This window comes from Cebus imitator, unplaced genomic scaffold (genome assembly GCF_001604975.1).
Source record: "Cebus imitator isolate Cc_AM_T3 unplaced genomic scaffold, Cebus_imitator-1.0 Scaffold70, whole genome shotgun sequence".
Taxonomy (NCBI): domain Eukaryota; kingdom Metazoa; phylum Chordata; class Mammalia; order Primates; family Cebidae; genus Cebus; species Cebus imitator.
The window spans coordinates 5,404,295-5,429,121 of record NW_016107385.1 but is presented as its reverse complement, the minus strand read 5'-3'; the positions used below and the strand labels follow the sequence as shown (position 1 = coordinate 5,429,121).

The following is a 24,827-nucleotide window of genomic DNA, read 5'->3' as shown; positions in this document are numbered from 1 at the left end:
TTTTTTGGTCGAGTTGGGGTCTCACTATGTTGCCGAGGCTGGTCACTAACTTCTGACCTCAAGTGATCCTCCTGCCTCAGTCTTCCAAAGTTCTGGAATTATAGGCATGAGCCACCATTTCTGGCTGAGTATATAATTTTGAGGTGTGTGTATATATTGCTGTGCAACCAGCTTTTTAAAATTTAACATAAATCCTGAATATCTACTATGTTCTTTTTATCTACCCAGTAGTATACCATAGTTTATTCCCTTTTTGAAGGATTTTTAGATTGGTTCCAATTTTTCTCTAATCAAACTGTATTAGTTATAAAATCCTTTTTTTGTACTCATTAGAAATTATTTTTCTAGATTCAGATACTAAAGCATGGAATTGCTGACTCAAAGATATAAGCATTCATAATTTAAGTTTTTAGGTACTGAAAAATTTCCTCTAATTGTATGAGCCCCTTTCCCATGTTACACATAATGATTTCAATCTTCAGTTTTTGCCAGTCTGATTAACAGTGACATTTTGCATATTTTTCTGTCTAAAGGGCTATTATGTATTTGGTTGGTTTGTAATAAGAACTAGTAATAGTGATATACTATAAGTTAAAATATTGCTTTGGTAAGAAAATAGTGACTTTTCTTTGTGCTTGGAACTTCTTGCTCAGAGGGGCATTAGGTCAGTGAGAGCTGGCTGATGGCAAAACTGTAACTTGTACATATACGTAGATTGGCTAGATATATTACTCTATATTATAGGCAGCCTGACTTAAATTGGCATGTGTTTAAGCACTGAGTATAATCCAAAACTCAGAGATACTTAAGAGTATGAGAGCATTTTGTAAATAGGCAGGATAAGTCTTCAGTAAGGTCTTAGAGTATTCTTAAGATGTTAAATAGTATTCTAGAAAACAGATTCACAACAGAGAAGTTACTATAGATGGGCAGAGTAATATAGGCATTGTGAAATATTTCTCATTAATTTCTGGGGAAAACACATCTGTCATCATTCTAAACACTACCCAAGAGTCTCCAAGGGATTTCATATTAATTATGAAACAATATTTTTTAATTTAAAGGATATCGAGGCAATCGGTATTCCTAAAGAAGAGCCAGGCTAAGGGAATAAGGGGAGATAGAGATGTACTTCATTCATGGTAGAATGAAGGCAAATTGAAGAGAATCTTGAATGTTGAGCTAAGAAATTTGGATTTTATTTTATAGTCAATGGAATCATCAAAGATGCTTCAGCAGTGATTTCTTCATATATTTTAGTAAAAAAACACACTTGTTGGTTGAAATTAAACTCCTTTTGAATGAGAAACATGAGAGCTTTCAGATATTGGAATTTTTCTTCATTTCTTAATTAGTAAATTCATTAATTAGAATATCTCAAGTCATAAAATGTACTAGTGATTAGGATATATAATTTTTTAATATAGAAAGAAAATAAGAGTCTTACATGTTTTCAACTGTTCATTTATTTCATATATTTCATTTAAAACAAATTTTTTTTTGAGACGGAGTTTCGCTCTCGTTGCCCAGCGTGGAGTGCAATAGCACGATCTTGGCTTACTGCAACCTTCGCCTCTCAGGTTCAAGCGATTCTCCTGCCTCAGCCTCTCGAGCTGGGATTATAGGCATGCCCCACCATGCCCGGCTAATTTTGTACTTTTAGTAGAAATGAGGTTTTGCCATGTTGACTAGGCTGGTCTCAAACTCCTGACCTCAGGTGATCCACCTACCTGGGCCTCCCAAAGTGCTGAGATTACAGGCGTGAGCCACCACGCCTGGCCAACAATTTTTGTGCTTTTTGTATTTTTATTTTTTTTCCAGGGAAAAGAACATTATTAAATATGACTAAAGTAGTCTTCTATAATCTCTATAATTTTATAAAAGTGTAATTATTGATGTAAGGGTAACCTTTATGCTGTTTAAAGTATATTATTCTCCTCAGTTGTTTAATTGTAAAGTTTACACTGACAAATTTTAGGCAGTTTTTATTCATGAAGAATGAGAGAAGTTTTTTGTTATTCCCATTTTAAGCTGTATGATCAATGTGTAATGCATACCAGCATTTAGTGGTTTTGAGTTTTTGTTTTTTTGAGACAGGATCTCACTGTGTTACCCAAGCTGGAGTATAGTACAATCTGGCTCACTGCAGCCTCTGCCTCCTGGGTTCAAGCTAGCCTCCTGCCTCAGCCCCCCAGGTAGCTGGGACTACAGGTGTGTGCTACGATGCCCAGCTAATTTTTGTATTTTTTGGAGAGACGGCGTTTCACCATGTTGCCTAGGCTGGTTCTCGAACTCCTGAGCTCAAGTGATCCTCCCGCCTTAGCCTCCCAAAGTGCTGGGATTTTAGGTATGAGCCACCATACTGGCCTCATTTAGTGTATAAGTTGTAATAGAATTTTTCTTATATGTTTTATGGCTATTTAATTGGATCTTGAAAAATAGTGATTGATTTCATAAAATATATGAAATTATATTGAAAACAAAGCCTATCACTAGGCTTATTAGACTAACTTCTTATATGTAGCAGAGTAGGCAGTTTGTAAAATACTTTCCAAGGAGTCAAGGGATATTGTTTGTGATATTTGGCAAATATTTCCTGTTTTTACTTGATTTTAATATGATGGTTTTGACAGTTGTTTCTACTTTTTAAAGGACTTGGAAAACAGTATGGGTGAACTTAGTGAAGGACAGAGACCCCAGCTAACAGCAGCAGCAGAGAACATCTTAATGGGACACTCTGTCTATATTCAGCCACCTGTCACTAATGCAGAGTCTTTGGATCAACAGTGTGATCCTAAACCATTACCTCAGCAATTTGGCACAGTTTCAGGTATATACCATAATACTCTTTCTTCATGTGTCATAGTAGTATCCCTAATCTGAATTGAGAAAAGTATACCGACTTTCAGATGGGGCTTGCACAATTTCTTTATTAAAAAGAATTTTAATAATTGAAAAGTTTGGTGATAAATTTTTTAATAGTATGTATAGCAGTGTTTTTCCAAATGTGATTCATGTATCAATGTTGGTACATGAACCATTGGGTGGTAGGTAATATAATTTTGATAATATACATACATGTAAAACTTTTTAATTATGATGCATTTATTTTATTATTTATTAATTTTTTTGGAGATGCTATCTTGCTCTGTTGCCAGGCTGGAGTGCAATGGCACGATCTTAGCTTACTGAAACCCTTGCCTCCCAGGTTCAGGCAGTTCCCCTGCCTCAGCCTTCCGAGTAGCTGGGATTACAGGCATGTGCTGCCACACCTAGCTAATTTTTGTATTTTTAGTAGAGACGGGGTTTTGCTATATGGGCCAGGCTGGTCTTGAACTCCTGACCTCAAGAGATTTGCCCACTTTGGCCTCCCAAAGTGCTGAGATTACAGGTGTGTGCTATCGCTCCCAGCAGATGCATTTAAATATATACTAGAAAAATAGAATGAATCCATGAAAACTGACAACAGATCTTCATGTTTAGGACAAGATTAAATTAGATAATACTGTAGACATTTACTCCTTATACCATATGAATTTCAGTAGCACTCAGTGCATTCAAGACTATTTTAGAGTTTAAATAAACTTTCTGCTGTGATATGTTGGAAATAAGGATAGAATATAGAATACCAATCACTAGCGTGTATAGTTGATTCTCATCTGTGAACCATTGTTATATTCTGTGATCACCACAAACATATTAACAAATATTGAACCATTGTTCCTAGGGTAAATACAGGATTAGGTTTCTGTAAGTCTCTGGTCATAACATTTTTATCAACTGATCAATACATAACCTGGTTTTATTTGTGTTTCTGTTTAAAGAAATCTTATTTAATATATATTTTGGATTCCCAGCAGTATAACTTGTGTCTGAAGGAAGCCTGTCTAACACGTGTATTTTCTCCATAAGACACATCAGAGCCTTCTTGTGCTTAGAAACACTAGACAGGCCAGGCACGATGGCTGCAATCCCAGCACTTTGGGAGGCCAAGGTGGGCAGATCACCTGAGGTCAGGTGTTCGAGACCAGCCTGGCCAACATGATGAAACCCTATCTCTGCTAAAAATACAAAAATTAGTCAGGCATAGTGCAGGCGCCTGTAATCTCAGCTACTTGGGAGGCTGAGGCAGGAGAATCACTTGAACCCGGGAGGCAGAAGTTGTAGTAAGCTGAGATCATGCCACTTCACTCTAGCCTGGGCGACACAGCGAGGCTCCATCTCAAAAAAAAAAGAAACACTAGACAGTACTTCAGCACTAAGGGGTCATTTTAAACAGTGAAATTTCCAAAAGAAAAAAACACTCACAAAAATGTGAAAAACACAGCTTTACATATACTGTGAAAAGGTCACTTGTTTACAGTATGAGAATTGAAGTAGGTGGAATGTATCCTTGTTCAGCATCAACTGGAAAAATGCATATCAGGTAATTTAAGTTTTTCACCATGCTGTATATGTCCACAAATGACCACGAAGGTGATGTGAGTATTGATTTTGGGGTTATAAATACATTTTAGCAAGTATGTATCAAATATATAATTTGCAAATAAATGAGGATCTTCTGTATTCTTATTACTGATTTTTAAATGCCCATTTCTTCATTCATTTTTTTAATGCCCATATCTTCTCTTAAGTGAAAAGAAACTTCTGAAGGTACGCAGATTTGCCAGAAGTCAGAAAAGGAAAAGCCTGAAGTTAGAGTATTTAGTTTCATATTGAGTGAACACCTTATGTTATTCAGAATTGACAGAAATTCAAGACTTAATTTCCCATGTGAATAAATGTAAAGATTGGCCTTATTTCTCATTTCGTACACATAATGAGAGCATTAAATGTTTTACATTCTTTAAAATTTGTAGGATTCAAATAGCATAAAATGTGGCTTTTACATTTATGTCCAGCTAAATGTGCAGAATGCAATGAAACAGAGTTAACACTAGGTGGCTCTCAAAGATCACTTGAGCTACTAGGTATTTAAGAACTAGGTACCTGAGAGCAACTGGGTACTTAGTTGAGATGCTACGGAATAAACTCCCTGAGGAGACAGTCTATCCAGTCCTTTCTTAAATCTCTGGTAGCCCTAGAGGTTACCTATGGTACAGTGCATTTTTAATATTAGGTACATAGTAGGTATTTAATTGGAAAAAATAATGATATGTTATGACATAAGATTGAGCACACATATAAGGCAGTATCGTAGAGTAGCTAAGAGTTTAGGCTTTGAGAGTCTCAGAAACGGGTTTGACTTCCAGCTCTGTGTATCTTTGGTCAAGTAACTTAATGTTCCTGAGCCCAAATTTCTTCATGTGTCAAGTGGGGATAATATCGCTATGTTCAAAATTACCCCACATTTAACAGCTGAAGGCAACAAACATTTATTATCTCACACAACTCTGAAAGTCATAAATCCATTAGTGACTTACTTGGGTGGTTGTCAGGATCTCTCCTGATTTGGCCGTCAAGATGATGGTTTGAACTGAGGTCATCTGAAGGCTTGAGTAGGGTTGAAGGATCCACTTTCCAAGCTCACTCACATGGCATTAGCAAGAGGCTTCACGTCTTCACCATGTTAACCAGTCCATAGGGCCATACATGACGCGGTAGCAGGCATCCCTCAAGAGAAAGTAAGCAATCAAGATGGAAACCATAATGTCTTTTTCTTTTGAGACAGAGTCTTGCTCTGTTGCCCAAGCTGGAATGCAATGGTGCAATCTCAGCTCACTGCAACCTCTCCCTCCTGGGTTCAAGCAATTCTCCTACTTTGGCCTCCTCAGTAGCTGGGACTACAGATGCAAGCCACCACGCCTGGCTACTTTTTGTATGTTTTTGTAGAGATGGGATTTTGCCATGTTGGCCAGGCTGGTCTCAAATTTCTGGCCTCAAGTGATCCATCCACCACAGCCTCCCAAAGTGCTGGGATTACAGGTGTGAGCCACCACACCCAGCCAATAATGTCTTTTATAACCTAATCTCCAAAGGAACATGCCGTCACTTCTGTCATATCCCATTGATAACACAGACCAATTATGGAACAACTTAAGAGGTGACTTTAAAAAGGTGTGAATACCAGGAGGCAGGGATCGTTGAAGGCTGTCTTGGAGGTAATAGTGTACACCTTATTACAGTTATTAGGTACCATATTTGACAGTACATGTAAAGTAGTTAGCACAGTGCTTGGCACATGGTGTTGTTCTCTTTAATAATGCTTGGACTGTGTGAATGTACTATCTTATATGTACTTAATAGAATCAGAAATCATCAACAGTTGACTAAAAGGACTTTGCCTATAGAAAACTGATTTCTTCCTCTTGTTTCAAGATTTTCTCCTGGTGATCACAGAGTAAAACAATGATCCATAGATGAGAATCAACTATATATGCTAGTGATTGGTATTGCTTTTCATCTTGATTTTTAATAACTTTGCTTACAAAGGCTCATCTGTTCTTACTTTGCCCCTCCCCACCCCTGCTAATTTTCAGGAAATATCCTATTTGCAACCTGTAGTCCTCTATCACTGTCTCCATTCCTAAGGCTCTCAGGTTTTGTGGAGTAACCTAAAGATACAAAATTGGCTTTGAGGAGTTGTCTTGGGAACTCTAAAATGTAAGCTATAATTTGAGTGAATTATATGTGGACTCTGGGATATACTACCAATTACAGCTTTTCATTTACTCAAAAAACCTATATTGAATACCCACTTTATACCTAGAACTGTGTAAGTACTACATTTAGCACTCGAGATTCAAAGATGATAGATATTTGCTCTCAAGAAGTTTACAAAGTACTGGGGGAGAAATAAATAACAATTATAATATTGTGTGACTAGTACAACACAGACGGCTGTGGGAGTGCAGAGGAGGAGCTCAGCTTATTTGTGAGGGCTTAGAAAAGGTTTTCTGCAAGAGCCAATGTGAAATTAAATCTTAAGGGAATTAGCCAGATGGTAAATTATGATAAGAGTATTCCAGTTTCTTCATTTACTTATTCAGAAGACATTTTTGAGTGCCTGCTGTACACTGAGCATGTGCTAGGTGCTAGGAATATGAAACGTGGTAAGGCCCTGTTCACAATGATATTTTTTTTCTCTAGTAGACATACTAGATAAAGAAAACAAAAACATGCAGTAGGTACTGTGGTTATTGTCAAGAAGCCCATATAGAATGGAGATACAGGTCAATTGAGGTTGAAGTTGGGATTCAGGAAAAGACTTCATAGATGAGGGAAGTCTTGCTTGAAGTGACTCCTCAAAGTGAATAAATGCTTGCCATGCGGTGAGTGAGGAAGGACCTTTCAGGCAGAATAGGCAATGAGACAAGAAACAAAAGCAAAAAAAAAAAAGCAAGCCTTAATCACGGAAATGTGGTGCTTTTGTCAAAGAATTAGAACTTAGGATGTAATGAAATTGCAGCAGGGAGCAGAAACCAGGTCATGAAAAACCCTGGATGATTTATTAAGGAGTTTTTTTGTGCACAAAATGGGAAATAATAACAACCTTGCTTTATACTTATTCCCATGAACAATTCAGCCTTAAGTTTCTGTCAATTCTGAATGTTGTGTGATATTCGTCAGTCTGCTGAAAATTGTAATTAAATGAGTGATATGATCATATTTACTTTCATTTAGCAAGATAATCTAAAGCGCAATGTGATGGATAGATTGGAAGAGTTAAGACAGGATGCAAGGAGCCTGATTAAACAGCCATTAAAGTTGGCCTGGTGAGACATTATTCAGTAGCGAGGATATATAAAAAGGGAGATTTGAGAGAGAATTAAGGAAATGGACAGGAATTCGTTTGAATGTGAGCAGTACAAAAGAAAGGGAAAGTCTTAAGAAATCCACAAGTTTCTGGCTAGAATTATTGGATAGATGGTCATCTCAGTCACTGAGAGAGAGAGAGAATATGGAGGAAGGACAGAATTAGGAAGAAGAAGGTTGAGTGGGGTTTATACATACTGAATTTATGATTCCTTTGACTTTCATACAAATGAAAAAAAAAATCCATTAGATATACCAGACCAAAAACTCTTGCTGGACTGGTGATTTTAGGCGAATTTAGTCTTCTCTAAAAGTCTGCCATGTTTGCTTTCCACTACAATAAAATTCTAGGAAAGTAAAATTAGGGATTTCTAGTTATGATTAATTAAACTAAATCTGACTTGAATGAAATAATATTTTAAATATCCCCTTTTAAAGGCCTAACTTGCATTATACAGGCAAGACACCCACACTCAATGAGCCTGCTTGTTAGAAGACACAGCAAATTCATCATTATTATGATTGCTGTCATGGAATCCTTTCCTGACCACTTGTCACTGGGTTAAATACGTGTCATATGTACTCTGTATAATTCTGTAATGTGATTTGTAATCTCACGTGAGGGTACAGACTTTATCTTGTTTACTTTCATATCCCTGTCATCTAGAGGTTATGTAGTACACAGAACATAGTAAATATCTGTTAAATTACAGGATGGCATATGATGTGGAAGCTGTTACATACTTTTTGAGTGCCCTTCCACCCCACTACCACTTTTTTCCTGTCCCATGTATGCCTTATCCCTAGTAACCCATGTTAAGATTCTGGTGTATAACTTTCCCGTTTTTTACCTCACACATATAATTATATACACACGCACATGCACAATATATATGGTGTGTGTGATTGCTATTATTTTACAACTTGAGATCATATCATGCACACTTGCCTGCATTTTGTGTTTTACCCAGTAAATCCTGTAGATTATTCCGGGTCAACCAGTATTACTTAGATTTATTCTTTTTAATGATTGCATAAAACTTCATGGTGTAGATTTCCAATAATTTATTTAATTGTTTCTCTGTTAATGGATGTTTATTACCATTTCCCTGCACTGTAAAGAATGCTAAAGTATCCACACACGTATCCTAACAGATTGGTGTGTTTTATACTCCTCCTTATTCCAATGTATGTACTCCTGGGAAGCTCTTCTATACATGAGCAAATTTATCTTTGGTTTAGAAATAGATAATGCCAAGTTGCTTTCTTGAAAGTTTAAACCAATTTATTTTTGTAAGCAATTTATTAGTGCCCTTTCCCTATATCCCCTCCTGAAATTGTATTGATTAGTTTGTTTTACATGCATGAGTAGAAATGTTTCTGACTCCTGGTGAATTTATATGTCTTTTCATCCATATGTTTGATGGCCAAATGTGCTCCTATAAAGTTCTTTTCCCATCTGGAGGGTTCTCAATTTTTCTTTTCTTTCTTCTTTTTTTTTTTTAAAGCTGTTTCTATGGTTTAGATGTTTTCTACTATCTGTATTGCAAATATCATTATCCATGTTTATATTTTGTTCATTGACATTGTTGATGATCTTTTTTTGCCATATAATTAAAACATTTATAGATTTTTTTTCTATCTTTTATACTTTCTGTGCTTTCATGGCTTGATTATGTTGCTATACTGTAGAGAAAAGCTAATCATTTTCATCTATTTATCTGATACCTAGTCACATAACCAAATTTTCTTATTAGTTCTAATAGAGTTCTTTTTTCTCATTAGAGTCTCTTGGGTTTTCTAGGCATATACCATATTATCAGCAAAAGAGGTTTCAATATCTTCTTTTTCAACATTATATGTAATTCTTTTCTCTTAATTGATTTGCCAAACACTCTTAGAAAAATGTTGAACAAGTGACATAAAAACAGACAAAAGCATATCAGAATATAAAGAGGCAAATATAAAGCCTGGAACATTAGTTACTCTAAATTGTAGGTATTATTACCATTATTTAATCTTACGTTAGATAATTAAATGAGAATTAGGTAATAATTTTGATAACTTGTTTTTACAGATTTAATACTATAATAGTAAATATTAAAACTCAATGTGGCCAGGCACAGTGGCTCATACCTGTAATCCCAGCACTTTGGGAGGCTGAGGCGAGGAGGTCACTTGAGCACTTCAGGTCAGGAGTTTAAGACCAGCTTAGCCTACATGAGGAAACCCTGTCTCTACTAAAAATACAAAAATTAGATGGATGTGGTGGCACATGCCTGTAGCCTCAGCTCCTCTGGAGGCTGAAGCAGGAGAACCACTTGAACTTGGGAGGCAGAGGTTGCAGTGAGCTGAAATCGTGCCACTGCACTCCAGCCTGGGCGACATAGTGAGTCTCCATCTCAAAAAAAAAGAAAAAGAAAAAGAATTAAAACTCAATGGATGTATTTTGCTTTATGCAAAACCCCATTGAAAACCTAGATTAACATAAAAGATCAATTGGAGTGTGATTATTTGCTACATCTAGAAAATTGTCAACAGAATGCCTTTAAATGGAAAATATCTATGGCATCTTTAAAATATTTTTTCAGGCTGGGTGCAGTAGCTCATGTCTGTAATCCCAGTACTTTAAGAAGCTGACGCAGGAAGATCACTTGAGCCCAGGAGTTTCAGAACAGCCTTGGCAACATGGCAAAACCCTGTCTCTACTAAAAATACAAAAAATTATCCAGGTGTGGTAGCGCTCACCTATTGTCCCAGTTACTCAGGAGGCTGAGGTGGAAGAATCACCTGAGCCTTAGAAGTCAAAGATGCCGGGAGCCGTGTTCATGCCATTGCATTCCAGCCTGGGCAACAGGAGTGAGACTCTGTCTTTAAAAATATGTAGAGATATATATTTCATTGTGGCACTGTTTACAATAGCAAAGACCTATAACCAACCCAAATGCCCATCAATGATAGACTGGACAAGGAAAATGTGGTACATATACACCATGGAATAGTATGCAGCCATAAAAAATGATGAGTTCGTGTCCTTTGTAGGGACATGGATGAATCTGGAAACCATCATTCTCAGCAAACTGACACAAGAACAGAAAAACACCACATGTTCTCACTCATAGGCGGATGTTGAACAATGAGAACACAGGGACACAGGGAGGGGAGCATCACAAACTGGGGTCTTTTGGGGGTGCTTGGGAGGGATGGTAGGGGGTGGGGAGGTTGGGAAGGGATAACATGGGGAGAAATGCCAGTTATAGGTGATGGAGGGATAGAGCTAGCAAACCACATTGCCATGTATGTACCCATGCAACAGTCCTGCATGATCTGCATATGTATCCCAAAACCTAAAGTACAATTAAAAAAAAAAGAAACAAAAAAAAATATATATATATATTTTTATTTTTTTTTTTTAAACAATTTAGTTTGTATATAACTCTTCAGGCCTATTTCTATGGTTATATTTTGAAAGGTTGTCTAGCAAGACAAACAGAGAGCAGCGACTTAATTCCTCTGTGCTTCTTACTAGCTCTCTGATTTTAAACAGTTAGTTAACTTCTCTGAACATTAGTTATGTCAGTGAAAGACAGTTATAATACTATCTAACCTATCTTACAGAATGATTGTAAAGTTCAAATGTAATAAGATAATGTACTCATATATGAAAGTGGTTGGAGTATATAGTGCAATACAAAGATACAGTGATGTTATTATTAAATACACAGATATCTCTGCTCCTGCCTTCCTTTTAGTGATTTGATTGAGGTGCCGTTTATTTATGTATTTATTTATTTAGAGACAGGATGTTACTTTGTCACCTAGATTGAAGTGCAGTAATGCAATCTCAGCTCAGTGCAACTTCCACCTCCAGGGTACAAGCGATTTGCCTCAGCCTCCTGAGTAGCTGGGATTACAGGCACATGCCACCAGACCCAGCTTGATCACTTGAAGAAAAAAATCTACAGAATATAGTTAAGCAATACCAACATTTTTCAGGCAGGAAATTGCCCTTTGCTATAAGATTATGTTTTAATGGCCCCGGCACTGTGGTTCACACCTATAATCCAGCACTTTGGGAGGCCGAGGCAGGTAGATCACAAGGTCAAGAGATCGAGACCACCCTGACAAACTTGGTGAAACTCCGTCCCTACTAAAAATATAAAACTTAGCTGGGCGTGGTGGCACGCGCCTGTAGTCCCAGCTACTCAGGAGGCTGAGGCAGGAGAATCGCTTGAACCTGGGAGGTGAGGATTGCAGTGAGCCGAGATTGCGCCACTGCCCTCCAGCCTGGCGACAGAGCGAGACTACATCCCCCTCAAAAAAAAAAAATATTTTAGATAGAAAGTATTCTATTGACTCTTAGAGATAGGAAAAGTAAGCAGGAGTATTAAGAGTTTGTATGTGGGAAGAATGCTGCAGATGGACTGCATGGGTAACTTGTTGATTGGAATCTTTACTTAGAATATTCCATGGATTTGTTTGAACATAGGTATATTTTGCATTCTCTCTGAGTTCTGGTTTTAATTGCAGTGAAGGCTTGGTCCAGGTGTTTTTGTTGGAAGTGCACTGCTTTTTCTAATTTAGCATGTGAGAAATATTGGTAGTTTTAGTCAAGTACTTGTTCATTTTTGAAGATAAATTTAACAATATATTTTAACTTTTTGTTTACATTTTGATAATAGGTGGTATTTATGAAGAGTCATATGCTAGTCATGGTCCAATGAGTTTGGGAGAATTGGAGTTGGAGCCAAATTCTAACCTTGTTCCTCCCACAACACTTCTGACAGCACGAGAAAATGATGTTAATTTACCAGTAGCCGCTGAAGATTTTTCTCAGGTACCAAATTAATAGCACATGTATTTTATTTAAAATGAGAATTGAAACAATATTGCCTTAGCATGTTTTGGCCCATCAAGAGCCAAGCCTCTGGAGTCAGATAGCTTCAAATCATGCCTCCTTTATTTCCTAACTCAAGCCTGAATATAAATTTTAGCTCACCCAAGCTATGCCCTTGAATACATTACTTAGCCTCTTTTAAGCCTTAATTCCCTCATCTTTAAATTAAGGAATAAGAGTAATGGCCAGGTGCAGTGGCTCACACCTGTAATCCCAGCACTCTGGGAGGCTGAGGCGGCTGATTGCTTGAGTCCAGGCATTTGAGACCAGCCTGGGCAATGTAGCGAAATCCTGTCTCTATAAAAAACACACAAATTAGCCAGTCTTCTGTACTCCCAGCTACTTGGCAGGCTGGTTGGCAGATTGCTTGTGCCCAGGAGGCAGAGGTTGCGGTGAGCCCAGATTATGCCACTGCACTCCAACTGGGTGACATAGTGAAACTTTTGTCTCAAAAAAATGAATAAATAAATAAAACATAAAAATAATATATATAAAAGTAAGGTCGCTATTTCATTTATATCTCAGTATCCGCATGCAATACCTAGCTCAGTACATTGCACATAGTGGGTGTTCAGTAAATGTTTATTACATTGAAATTTGTAAAAGGTGTTTCGTAGGAAATGTATTACATAAGAAATTTTATACTGAGTGAAGCCAATGGCCCATGCAATCCTGTGTACTGAAAATATAGGTTAATTGCTCACCAAGCTGTCAATCTAAAAAATGTTCATTATTAAATAGTTTTTTATTTGTGTATTGACAATTCATTACTCATTTTGAACTCATTTGTAAATAAGTATTTATTCATGGTATTGTGTAGCAGTACATGTGTTAAGGATGAAACCAAAAAAATATGTGAGATAAAGATTGTTTATGGAACACATGATTATGTAGGGTTCAGTATTACCAACCTGTGACCAAGCAATGATCAGGAAAAGCTAGTTTAATAAACAATTATCTGTTAATAAGTTCTGTATAAAAAATTTTTTTGTGGCCACGATTAGGCACACATTTCTAGAATATGATACCAAAAGTACTATCTATGAAAAATAGTTTTTTAAATTGGTCTTATTAAAAATAAGAACTTCTGTTCTTCAAAACATACTGTTAAGAGAATTAAAAGGCAAGTCACTGACTGGGAGAAAATATTTACAAATCACTTTTCTGATCAAAGACTTGTATTCGAAATACATAAAGAGCTCACATAACTCAATATTAAGAAAACAAACAATCCAGTTAAAAAATATGCAATAGATTTGGACAAGTACTTTACCCAGAGAAAATATATGAATGGCAAATGAGCACATAAAAAGATTCTCAACAGAGTTAGTCATTAGGAAAATGCAAAATAAATCCACAGTGATTTACCACTACACAGCCATTAGAATATCTAAAATCTAAAAGACTGCCATGCCAAGTGTCAGCAAGGATGCAGAGCAACTGAACTCTCATACTTTGCTGATTGGGAATGCAAAATGATCCAACCACTATGGAAAAGAGCTTGGCCATTTCTTTAAAAATATACACCCACCAAATGAACCATGCATTTCACTCCTGGTTTCCCAAGAGAAACTAAAACATATGTTTGCACAAAGACTTGTACATGAATGTTCATACAACTTTATATTTGTAGTAACCCAAAACTGGAAACAACACAAATGTCCGTCAACTGGTGAATGGACAAATTATGGTGTATCCCATACAGTAGAATATTTAGCAACCAAAAACATGAACTATTAATACAAACAATAACATGGATGGTTCTTACAAAAGTTATGTTGAGTAAAGAAGCCATACCAAAAAAAAAAAAAAACCTCATTATTTTACTTATATAAAATTCTAGAAAATGCGCACTCATTTCTAGTAATAGAAAGTGTTTCAGTTCTTGTTCGAGGAAGTAGGAGATAGAGGTGGGACAGGCAAGAGGGAGAAGATAAAAGGGTGTGAGAAAATTTTTGAGATTGATGGATGTGTTTATTGTATTATCTTGATTGTAGTGATGGTTTCATGGGTTTATACATAGGTCAAAATAGCAAATTAGGCGCTTTAAATATGTGCAGTTTATAGTCTATTACTTATACCTTAATACAACTGTTTAAAAATAAAAGAAAGATTGCTTCCTTTTAATTGGTGGCTTGTTTTTAGAATAAAACTATAAAGTGTTACCAGAAAAATGGGCCTCAAAAAATTTGTTTGTTAGATTTCTTTAGCTAGCAGGGACGTATGGTTAGTAATATAATAGCACACACTTATTTATAGTGCTAGATGCTGTTCTAAGTTTTTTATGTATTTTAACTCATTTAATCCTTATAACAGCCTAATGAGGTAGTTGTTATTACTATCCTTATTTCATGAATCAGGAAATTGAGGTATTGAGGAGTTAAATAACTTGCCTAAGGTCAGAGCTAGAAAATGCCTTAGCCAGATTTGAACACAGGCAGTTTAGCTCCTGTGTTCAGAGCTCTTATTCACTGTAACGAAACCAATTGAGAGGTTCAAAGTGTCAGCAGCCAGAGCCAGAGATAGTCCTAGTACCCATCTTAGAAATAAACACCAAGATAATATTTCCTTCAAGGCAGAAACATACATGACTAACAGCTCTAAACTTGAAAGACCAGAGTGAAAGCTAGTTATTATTACTGCAGCTTAAAGCTACTCATTTTTACTCCTAGATAAAGAGGATGCCTGCCAAAGCTGCAGTGGCCATGTGGACAGATGTTTCAGCTTCTTCTCTGGTTGTATTTATTGATAAGGGTCCAGAGATTTCTTTTTAAGCTCCTGTTAAAGTGTATCTTTATAGTCAGAAGGGCAAGAATAACTAAAAACAAGAAATAAAAAACCTGTATCTTATAGCTGTTTTCAGGGGCTTATTCATAAGTAAGCTCATAAAACAAAGAGAAGAAAGAAAAAATCACACACTCTGTGATGTATGATTATGAGATTTGTGACTACTGTAGATTTCAAATTTGATTATGTTACAGGTAAGGGAGAGAGATGATAGGGCTTATGATAAAGCATATGTTTCTTGAATGGCAAATGGAGGATAATACCTACTCACACTTCTGAGAATTAAATGATGTTACTATATGTAAAAGCTCTTCAAAAATTGCAGTGCATTATGCAGATTTTCATTTTATGCAAAAAATGGTTATATGGAAGAGTTTGCTGCCAAATTAAGTGCTTATCCTGTCTAAATCCATTATATATATATAAAGTAGTTTGAGTTATAAGTAACTCTGAGTTCTCTAATAAAAATAGAATTGACTTGTAGATTTGAAATCTGTATATATGATCCAAGTCTTTTTAAATGTTTTTTTTTTTTGCATTGTCTTTTCTTTTGTAATATATACCTCATCACCTATTTATTGGTAGAAGTGCTAATAAATAAATGGCAATAAAAAGCAACTAGAAAGGAAGCATATTATTAAAATTTTATATAACAAACACCTGCATATTTTGGCTTCTCAGATTTTTTTAAGTAACTAAAAAATAGTATTATGACCTCATATCTTAAATTATTTAGTATCCACAAAAGCGAAATCAAAATGTTAAGCAAGTTGAACACAAACCAGAACAAAGTTACCTACGCATTAGAAGTAAATGTGATATTGCACCTTCACAGCAACAAGGTAAGACTTGTTTTTTTATGTAATAATATAATAGTTTGATAGTTGTCTGGATATTGAACAAATATGAGAATTCTTTACTTTTGTATATATCCTACTGCTCTCTAGGTTTTTGTTTTCTTTCATGTAGTCCATTTAGATGAAGAATCAGTATTGTATTTGACTATAAATTTGTTTGTTCTTTTCACCAGTAAACACTATTTCTAGTGGATTTTTAAAACTCTTAGCTGGTATCTTTCCTTTAACCTTTTAGCTCTTGTTCAATTGAATACCAAGGTCTTTTTATCTGTATATAAGTCTGTTTAAAATTATAATATATTAAAGACAGGAATTATGGCTGTTAATATGCTCTGTAAAGCACATTATTTAGTGCATGGTGATGTTGACCAAGTATAACTTAAAAACAATTGCCTTTCATGTTACATACTATGGAGTGGATGAACTTAACTGTTCTTTATCAAACTTGTGTGGTTACCTTTAATTCCACAGTCAGCATTCAAGCATTTTGATATTGTCTTTATGTTTCTTTTTTTTTTTTTTGAGGCGGAGTTTCGCTCTTGTTACCCAGGCTGAAGTGCAATGGCGCGATCTCGGCTCACCGCAACCTCCGCCTCCTGGGTTCAGGCAATTCTCCTGCCTCAGCCTCCTGAGTAGCCGGGACTACAGGCACGCGCCACCATGCCCAGCTAATTTTTTGTATTTTTAGTAGAGACGGGGTTTCACCATGTTGACCAGGATGGTCTCGATCTCTTTACCTTATGATCCACCCGCCTCGGCCTCCCAAAGTGCTGGGATTACAGGCTTGAGCCACCGCGCCCGGCTTGTCTTTATGTTTCTAACATAAATATGGCTTTGTTTGCCATCTTGCTTCTTAGCCATTACATTTTATATAACCTAAAATCTGAAATTTGACAGTATAAATTAAGATCTGTTCTGTTTAAAAACTTTCTGTCCACAATCCTGGAAGAAGTATTAGGACTATTTTGAGAAGTGGAATTTTCTTTTTTGCTTTTATAACTGTGATCTTTATTTAATTTTCAAATAATATTTAGTTGAGCAAACACATATTGGGTATCGGTATAATTGCAAATGTAACTGTGCATTTGGTGTTTTGAGAAGGACCTAAATGAGGAAGTACTCAAGATAGCAAGATTATGCTACATAGGGTTTAGATTTTCACTCGTTTGTTTTCTGTTCCCCTCTTGCTCCAACTTTTCAGAACTTTGTCTTGACCTTTTTTAACAAAACTCACCATACTATGTTAATGTACTATGGGAAATTGCCTAGAAACTCCTTTCATGGTGATTTGCAAATTAATCACGATGGTATATAGATATGGGCAGATAAATGTTTCTAAGATAATTTCAGGACTTCCTTCATGTTCTTCTACTGAGTGCTCATTCATGAACCATCCTTCACAGTCAATGATAGTTTTTTAAATTTAGTGTTTTTTAAAAATAGTCATTTTTGACATTATAAATAAATTTTATTTTCTTGGGAATGTTGTATCTAATGAAATAATTATTTTTCTCAGCTGATAGGAAAATATCTCTGGTAAGATGTTAGCTGGTGGAAGGAAGTTTTATGTGGAAAGGGTTTACAACAGTTGGATTTGATACATTTGAAATGTTTTGCATTTAATTTTACATCTAATACAAAAATTAGGAGAGCAGACCTATACCAGCCTTGACTAAAACAAATAAATGCCCAGTGGACTATAAAGACAGCATTTTAAATAGAGGCCAAGTCTTTCACTCTATAATTGATACACATCTTCATACTGAAAATTTCTTGAATGAATATGATTGCCTTTGCAAATATAGTCAGTTATGACATTTTTCCCATAGATTTTGTGGGTTTTATTTTTTTTCTCTGATGAAACTTTGAGACATTGCCAAATGTTACAGAAAATAGAAGTCAGAGTGCCAAAATAATTCTCTGGAGCTCTCAGGACTTTGGGTGACCTTGAAGGAATTCAATCCTATCATACATACAGACCTTGAAGATAATGAAGGAAATTCATCTTACCACCAGGGAATCAAAGCCACATCTTTTCTAGCAGATAAATGCTTCCAAGAATACTAGAATGCCAATTTTTGGCTATTTCAGGGAGAAGTGTCATGTATTTCACTTTGAAATGTGTAATAGTTTAATATATGTATATAAAGAAAGAAGTAGAGCAGCTGTTTAAATGATCATCCATTAAAAAATTAACTGAAGAGTGGTAGGACACAGATTCCAGCATGGTATTGCTAGGAACTTAGTAAAACACTTAGTTTTTTTCTCCCTTGATGATTACTTTCAGATATTAATATAAAAGAGAGGAATTCATTGTTCTGACAAGTGATCTCTTTGGAGTCTTCAAGAGTAAAATCTTTTCATTTGTTTTTGAATTTATTGAGTCTATCTTTGACCACATGATACCACTTATCTGATTCTATGTACTGATAAGTGTATCTAACAGTTTTATAGTGAAAGCACTCTTTAAAACAGTATTTGAATGGGTCATTTCTATTTTGCCCCCTTTGCTGTGCAGATTTTTACTCATCTTTTGCTATGCAAGTTAACTTTCATCATTACAATTGAGAGGCTAGTTTTAAGTCAATTTATTTTTGATAAGCCCAGAAACAATTAAATTCTATAAAGTAATGTATTAAAATAGTACACTTTAAAGATTATTTTCCTTCTTTTTTCCCTTTAAATTTGAAGATAATTTATTTAATGTAATAAATTATCATTACAAAGTCAAACATACTATATGCTACCATCAGTCAATGGGGAAAAAATAAGTCATATGTTTTATGGTAAGATGCTATGAAAGACTAGATTGTCAAATTTGCTTGAAAAATCTCAGCAGTTTTTAGTTTTCTTATTTGCAGATTATACATGTTACTCAGAAAATAAGTATCAAAGTGCTAAAAGTAATAGGTGTAATTGTTGTTATTTGTCAAATAATTCTGTGTTTTTGTAGGAGATACAGAATCACAAATATTTCCTTCTGGCATTATGTCCCAAGTTAAATTTCTAGCCAATTTAGAACCTTTTATACCTCATATAATGGTGACAGTGACTTTAAATATGTGAGCATTAGGAAATTTAAAGCTTATATAGTCTTAGAAGCTGTTTCTGACCATGTATGCAAATAATTTTTCTTCTTTAATAAAATGGTGCTTTTTTTGCCTTTGTATTTGAAATTTAGCTAAATTACAATAGCTATTACAATTGACCTTAGTCATTTCAAAACCATGGTTAAAAGGGTTTTAAGTTGACTTTTTAAAAAATCTTAAGGTGTGATAGGGATTTCAAAACCATGTGTGTGGATCTCTGATAGGGAGGGGTTGAAGCACAGACTAATAAGTCTGTCAAAAATCTGTGAGTCCAAATGTGTAATAAGCATTGTCTGAATATGTGTTTTCCACAAATCCATGCTATTAGTGATTAACAAAAAATAAATTCACTTTGAAATGTTGCTAAATTTGGGAATTTTGTTCCCACCTAGGATGAGGAAATTGGAAAGAATGTCACTTTCACCCTAACTATAATAAAATGTCAGATAAACTACAAAATCATAACATTTCTTGAACTCATCAGAGAGCTTCTGATGCAGAGAAACTGAGTAGCCTAAAGTCCAAGGAAATGCAGACTCCTCCAAAAAGAGATGAGACACAAGCACTGTCTCACTTGTGACAGAACACAGTCACAGGAAGAAACACTAGGCACCAATCAAGCAGATAAGAAGTATTTGGCTAAACTTTGTAGGTGGGTTGCTAAAGGCCAAGTATAGAACCATTGGTAGTCACATATACGAGCGGAGTTCACACGCACTTCTAGGCTTCTGCACAGACCTCTAAAGAAAGATTGAGGGGAAAGGCAGAGGTTCTCCTTTCCTGGTGCAGGCCTGAATGAAGGGAGTGACCGTCACTGCCAGAAAGACAGGATGCGTCACTTTGACACTTCTCATGTAAGAACAAAAGCCTTAAGCCACCGAGGAAGGGGCAGCCCCTTTGTTATTTCCAGGGCATAGGTGAAAACCTATTGTGGCTGGGGAAAGGATAAAGAAAAAAAAGAATCCACTCCTCGGGGAGAAGAAGAAAATAGTCTTGGTCCCACAATCTTTTATCAGCACTATTAGAAGTTTCTTATTGTTGGGAGAGTGGTTGGAAATAGTCCTGCACAAAACTTGCCAAAGGGACAAGGCAGAATTTAAAATGTCAGTTTTCTCCAAATTGATCTACAGATTCAGTGCAATCTCAAAAAAATTCCAGCAGGGAGTTTTAGGTGGAAGTTGACAAGCTGAATCTAAAACCCATAAGAAAATGCAGAGGACCTAGAATAGCCAAAATAACTTTTAAAAAGAAAAATAAAGTTGGAAGATTATACTGTATAACTCTAATACTTACTATAAAGCTACAGTAATCATGACAGTGGGGTATTGACATAAATATCAATGGGATAGAATAGAGAATTCAAAAAAAGTCCACACATTTATGATCAGTTGATAAATTGATTTTTACAAATGGGAAAGACAATTCAATGGATACAGGATAATCTTTTCAATAAATGATGTTTGGACAGGGCTCATCTCTATACAAAAAAATGAACCTCAATCTATATTTCACAAACGTATACAAAAATGAGCTCAAAAATGGATCATAGATCTAAATATAAAGCCTAAAACTTCTGGAAGAAAATATAGGAGAAAATCATTGTGACCTTTGGTTGGGCAAACATTTCTAAGATATTGCAGAAACTATTGATAATTGGATTTCATCAAAATAAAAATTTCTGTTCTTCAAAAGACAGTGTTAAGAGAATGAAAATAGACAAACCACAGACTGGAAGAAAATATTTGCAAATTTGCTTTCTGATGTAGTTATGTCCAGAATATATTTTCAGACCTTATAAAACTCAACAGTAGAAAAACAAACCCAATTTTTAAAATAGATAAAAGATTTGAACAGATACTTCACCAGAAAAAGATATTTAGATGGCAAATAAGCACATGGAAAATTGTTCAACATTATTAGTAATTGAAAAGATGCAAATTAAAAATTACATACCACTGAATTGATTTTTTCCTTGATTTTAGGTTGACTAAAATCAAGGAAACTGATACTACCATGTATTGGTGAGGATGTGGATCAATTCTAATGCTGATACATTGCTAGTGGGAATGCAGAACGTAACATACACCTTGGAAAACCGTTTGACAGTTTCTTATAAAATTAAACACAAATTTATCATATGACTCAGCAGAATATTTTCTATATATTCACTCAAGAGAAATGAAGACTTACTTTCACACAAAACCTGTGCTCAAAAATTTTTTAGCAGTTTCATTTATAATTACCCAAAACTGGAATCAACCAAAATGTCATTCAACAAGTAAATGGATAAACAATCTATGTGGTACATCCATACAGTGAAATAGTTCTCAGCAATGAAAAGACATGAACTACTGATAAACACACAGCAGCACAGATGAATCTCAGTTGCATTATATGTAGTGAAATAAGTTAAATTTAAAAGGCTACATACTGTATGGTTCCATTTATATGACATTTTGGAAAGGGCAAAACTATAGATATGGAGAACAGGTCAGTGGTTGCCTCAAAACAGAGTTTGACAACAAATGACACGAAGGGACTTTTTTCCATTTGTATGGAAATATTCTATATCTTAATTAGGGTAGTGTCTATACAGCTATGAATTTTTCAATGGTTAATCTTACTGGTTATAAATTATACTTCAGTAAAATGATGTACATATTACTGAGTTTGTAACACTTCTTTTGCTTATTATGAATTTTTTTTTTTTTTTTTTTAAAGCAGAGACAGGGTTTCACTATGTTGGTCAGGCTGGTCTCGAACTCTTGACCTCGTGATCCGCCCACCTCGGCCTCCCCAAGTGCTGGGATTACAGGCATGAGCCACCACACCTGGTCACTTATTATGAATTTTCTTAATCAGCTTGTACTAAAAGCTTATCATTTTGTAAGGTATGAAAGGTTTTGTTGTTAAAAGGTGTGTAAATATGACACTGTATTACATTTATTTACTCTTACATCTTTTTCTTCTATTAACACTAAGGAGAAGATAATTTGACATTTTATAATACGTTATATCTTCAATACAATAAACTGGATTTTTAGGTGTTTAAAAACACATTCCCTTTAGACTAAAAGTCTGAAACATTTATGCTTTGTAATTAATAGTGACTGAGAAACAAAGAAAAAATTTTATGTGCTAATAAATTTACAGTAGAAATACTCTTGTTTAAAATTTTCTTTTTTAGATTTCAGAAAAGGAAGAACTGTCAGCTCAAAAACTTGTGTTTTTTACTGGCACATTCAATATTATGTGTAATCAACCCAGCTCAACTCAATAAACATTAATTGAGGCCCCTCCACACTCTATGCTTCTAAGTCTCAATGCCTTTCTGCATTACCTTCCTTCCACCCAGAGTTTCCTTCTCTTCCCACTTTTATTTGCTTCCAAACTACTTATTCTTCAACATTCAGCTCCATCTTTCTGAGTCCTTACTGAACCTCCAGTTGAAAACGTCTTATTCATTTTAACCCACTCTCTTCCCCTAACTCTTCTCTGCCTTGAACATAGTTACAATCTTAACAATAGTTTTTGGCTAGGTACAGTGGCTCACACCTGTAATCCCAGCACTTAGCGAGGCCCAGGTGTGTGGATCACTTGAGGTCAGGAGTTTGAGACGAGCCTGGCCACATGGTGAAACCTTGTCTCTGCTAAAAATACAAAAATTAGCTGGATGTGGTGGCACACGCCTGTAGTCCCAGCTACTTGGGAGGCTGAGACATGAGAATTGCTTGAGCCTGGGAGGTGGAGATTGCAGTGAGCTGAGATCACAACAGTGCACTCCAGCTTGGGCAACAGAGTAAGACTGTCTCAAAACAAAAACAAAAACAAAACAAAAATAGTTTTCATTTACCAGAGGCTTGCTAGGTGTGTTCCTATTATTTCATTTATTCCTCACAATACCATCCTAGGTAGGGAGTTTTGTTTGTTTGTTTTATAGAGACAGAGTCTCACTCTCACACAGGCTGGAGTGCAGGGGTATATTATAGTTCATTGCATCCTCAACCTCCTGGGATCAAGCAGTCCTCCTGCCTCAGTTTCTGACTAGCTAGGACAACAGGTGTGTGCCATCATGCCTGCCTCAGGTAGTTTTATTCCTGTTTTACAATAGAGAATAAGATTCATGAATGTTATCTGATTTTCCCAAAGCACACAATTTAAAAAATGAAGATCTGGAATTCCAACCCAGATAGACTTGATGGCAAAGCGGATGCTCCTTTCCTTGTGTAATACTATTTATTGAATAAGCGTTTAATGAATATTTATTGTGTGACTTAACAGCTTGTTAACGAGCTGCTTTTATCATCTCTATATTCCCCAGACTGATTATGTAATATTCCAGAGAAAGTGATATATGGGATAGTTTTGTGACTTGTTTTTAAGATATGTTATCTGTTTCTTATTTAAGAGAGCTTGTTTCCCAGTGTAGCACTGTGGTGATCAGTAAATATTCGTTCATGGAATTGAATTTGATGATTACATCATTTTCTATTAACCCCAAACAACACTTAATTCTGTTATTTAGTAATAAGATGGAAGAAGGAAAGGAAGAGAAAAATGAGAACATTTCATTACAATCATTTTTCCATTACTGACTCTTTTTAATGTAGACAGTCTTGCAAACAGCCACAGTGGAATAATCTAAAGTGATTTTTATTTGCTTTTCCAAAAGATTGATTTCTTTTATGGTATTAACATAAATTTTTATTCTTTGAGGACATAATAGTTGAACAGAGGGTAGGGGCAACCGATAATATGCCCAAGGGTGGGGAAAATTAAATCAGCTTAGATATTAGTTCATAGGCAATCTTTTGAACTTTAGATGGGAGAGAAAAATAGTGTGGGCATTCATTTACTCTCTTTTTAAAATTGAGATATTAATCACATACTGTAAAATCCTCCTTTTTAAATTCTCATTGTTTTTTTGTATATTCAAAAGTTGCTGAATTATCTTCACTTTCTAATTCTAGAAATTTTCTTAGGGTAATTTTCTTCACCCTAAAAAGAAACTCCATATCTATTAGTAATTATTCTCCATTCTGCCCTCCTCAACCCCATCCCTGGCAACCACTAATCTACTTCCCCTATGGATTTCCCTATTCTGGACATTTCATATAAGTGGAATCATATAAGATTGGTTTTTCTATTTGGCTTCTTTCACTTAATGTTTTCTTTTAGTTTTTTTTTCTTGTTGTTGAGACAGAATCTAGCTGTGTCACCCAGGCTGGAGTGCAGTGGCATGATCACGGCTCACTGCAGCCTCTGACCTCCTGGGCGCAAGCACTTTTCCCACCTCAGCCCCCTGAGTAGCGGGGACTGCAGGTGTGTGCCACCATACCCAGCTAATTTTCATTTTTTTTTTTTTGAGACGGAGTTTCACTCTTGTTACCCAGGCTGGAGTGCAATGGCGCGATCTCGGCTCACCGCAACCTCCGCCTCCTG

At 35.6% G+C, this 24,827-nt stretch overlaps 1 protein-coding gene across 4 annotated transcripts in view; it reads left to right on the top strand.

The window, feature by feature from the left end:
* Positions 1 to 24,827, top strand: part of KIAA0586 (KIAA0586 ortholog) — a 122,112-nt gene that overhangs the window by 70,009 nt on the left and 27,276 nt on the right. For all 4 annotated transcript variants that reach the window (XM_017531046.2, XM_017531045.2, XM_017531047.2 and 1 more), the window contains 3 exons: positions 2,653 to 2,830; positions 12,438 to 12,592; positions 16,176 to 16,281. In XM_017531046.2, the coding sequence (XP_017386535.1) occupies positions 2,653 to 2,830; positions 12,438 to 12,592; positions 16,176 to 16,281 (439 nt within the window). The remainder of the gene's footprint in view (positions 1 to 2,652; positions 2,831 to 12,437; positions 12,593 to 16,175; positions 16,282 to 24,827) is intronic.